Raw genomic sequence first — 2,690 nt, 5'->3', positions numbered from 1 at the left:
CTATCGTCGGATCATCAGGATGGAATGAGAGGTAGAGTTGAGTGTCATCAGCATAGCAGTGATATGAAAAGCCATGTTTCTGAATGACATAACCTAGTGATGCCATGTAGACAGAGGAGAGAAGTGGTCCAAGAACTGAGCCCTGAGGCACCCCAGTAGCTAGATGGTGCGACTTGGACACCTCACCCCTCCAAGATACCTTGAAGGACCTATATCATATAAGACATTGAGTACTGAATCAGACTGAACTGCTCACACCATTTGTTTGTTTGTTGCAGTGAGAACATCACAATGTAAGGATGTTTTTCTGTTTATTTTCTTTACTATATTTTATGATTTCTCTATTATCACTTTTAATTCCCACTGCAAACACATAACTCACATCAAACATCATTTTTGAGTTGCTGTGATGCTTTTAGATTGTTGGTGCGGGAAACATGAGAGTACAATGTATGAATGAGAATGTGATCTATTTCTCTGTTATCATCGTCTGACAGACAGACACAGATGTGTGGCGTCTGTACCTCGGCCAGCATGGTCTGTAGCTCAGCCTCGCAGCGCTCCAGCTCCAGGGTTTTGGTGCAGAAGGACTCTTTGAGGCTGATCTCGGTCTCTTCTCGCTCTCTCAGCTGGGCGTTGAGGTCTTTCAGCTGTCCTCGCAGCGCCACGATCTCTCCGGCCCGCTGCGTCATCTCACCCTGACTCTCCCGCAGCTGCTGCTTCAGCAAAGAGATCTCACCCACCTTCTGACACACCTGCACACACACATGTACAACTATATACTTCTGTGCAGTCTTAGCCATCTAGATATTTATACGGAATTTATACTCAAACGTATTGTTTTTGCATGCAAAAGCAACAAATATTTCACAATAGTTAGACATCTACTATAATGAAGTGAAATATTTGTTGCTAAACACTACTGATCAAAAGTTTGGAATAATTAAGATTTATACTGTTTTTGAGTTTCTTCTGCTCATCAAGGCTGCATTTATTTGATCAAAAATACAGTAAAAATTGTAAAATAATATTGCAATTTAAAATAACTGTTTTCAATATGAATATCTGTTCAAATGTAATTTATTCCTGTGATCAAAGCTGAATTTTCAGCATCGTTACTCCAGTCTTCAGTGTCACATGATCCTTCAGAAATCATTCTAATATGCTGATTTGCTGCTCAGTTATTATTGGTCCTCAATTATTAATAATGGTTCTATTTATGTTGGAAATATTTTTGTGGAAACCATTTTTTTTTCAGGATTCACAGATGTATAGAAAGTTTTAAAAGAACAGCATTTATTTGAAATAGAAATCTTTTGTAACAATATAAATTTATAGGTTAATTTGGACCAACTTAATGCGTCCTTGATGAATAAAAGTATTAATTGCTGTAGGGTATCAGAGTGAATCAGACAATTTAAGATTCGATCAGATTGGTGTTGAACAACCCAAAGAGCCAAATTCCACAAAGAGGCCCAGGATGACGTTAGACCACGTCATAAATCTGTCCATGATACCCTGGCACCACAAGTCTGAAGCAAATCTAACTAACCAGCTCTTTCACAGAACAGCTTTCAACATTAACACAAAAGAACACATTGATCATTTCAACTCAGGAAGGAGATTGTCAATTTTGGGGCAAGTAATCAAGATTGATGGTCAAAGAGATGCACAGCATGACCATCACATGTAAATCCATGATAGTAATCACGATCACAAGCTCTTTGGATTGACTTCCCCCCCACCTAGAGGACAAGAACCAGACTGAGATTCCTTATGAGACCTTTTTAAGCTCTCTGGTCTTCACAGAACATGTCCTTATGTCTACAGAATGGCACAGAAACTGCCTTTCCATGAGCAACTAATCATTTCTATGCATAACTCCATATCATGTATGTAACCCACACATTTGACTATCATGATCTAATCACTTATTGTGTGTGTATTTTGAATAACTATTGAATAGTTTATAGGATTACATTAGGGATGCACGATATATCAGCCACCATATCGGTATCGGCCGATAAATGCTCATTTTTTCTGTTATCGGTATCGGCCCGATAAGAAAATTTGGCCGATATCGTAAAGCTGATAAATAATGCATTATTTCCTTCAGAGACACTTCAGATGCACGCTGTTCGTTTGCAGCCTTTTGTGCAATTGTACGTTGTAATATTGTGTTTATTTGATGTATATCTGATTTATCTCATATAGAATGCGTTTGGTTAAGTTAAAAGAGCGCTTCAGTTTACCGGTGATCATCTTTAGCTCAGCGCACGCAGCTCAAACAGCAGTGCACAACATTAATAACTATGATTGGGAATGTCGTGTATATAACATTCTAATGAGAACATTATTATAATAAAACGTTGTGAATTATTTGGGTTTAGTTGCTGTGTTTCAGCGCGTTGTTATGGGAAGAGCGCATCCACAACAGGATCACACATTCTGACTATAGCACGCAATAACTGCGTCATTTTGTACATATATAAGTTGTAATATTATGTTTATGTTGTATTAATATTAATCTCAGGATGCATTTCCTTGAGTTAAATAAGCTGCCAGAAAAACACTTCAGTTTACCGTGTTCATTCAGCTCTTCAGCTTCAGCACGCGCAGCTCAAACGGCTGCTATTTAAAACAGTGGTATTAATTTGTTACTTTTTCAAAATCATTGATACATTATTAAT

The 2,690-nt window shown here is 37.9% G+C and overlaps 1 protein-coding gene across 1 annotated transcript in view; it reads right to left on the bottom strand.

The window, feature by feature from the left end:
- The window catches only part of LOC107665914 (leucine zipper putative tumor suppressor 3-like), an 18,395-nt gene that overhangs the window by 3,647 nt on the left and 12,058 nt on the right, over nt 1-2,690 (bottom strand). The window contains exon 5 of the mRNA XM_016456978.1: nt 525-755. Coding sequence (XP_016312464.1) covers nt 525-755 — 231 coding nt within the window. The remainder of the gene's footprint in view (nt 1-524; nt 756-2,690) is intronic.

This window comes from Sinocyclocheilus anshuiensis, unplaced genomic scaffold, assembly GCF_001515605.1.
Source record: "Sinocyclocheilus anshuiensis isolate Anshui unplaced genomic scaffold, SAMN03320099.WGS_v1.1 scaffold1205, whole genome shotgun sequence".
Lineage (NCBI taxonomy): Eukaryota > Metazoa > Chordata > Actinopteri > Cypriniformes > Cyprinidae > Sinocyclocheilus > Sinocyclocheilus anshuiensis.
This window is presented reverse-complemented; position numbering and strand designations above follow the sequence as displayed.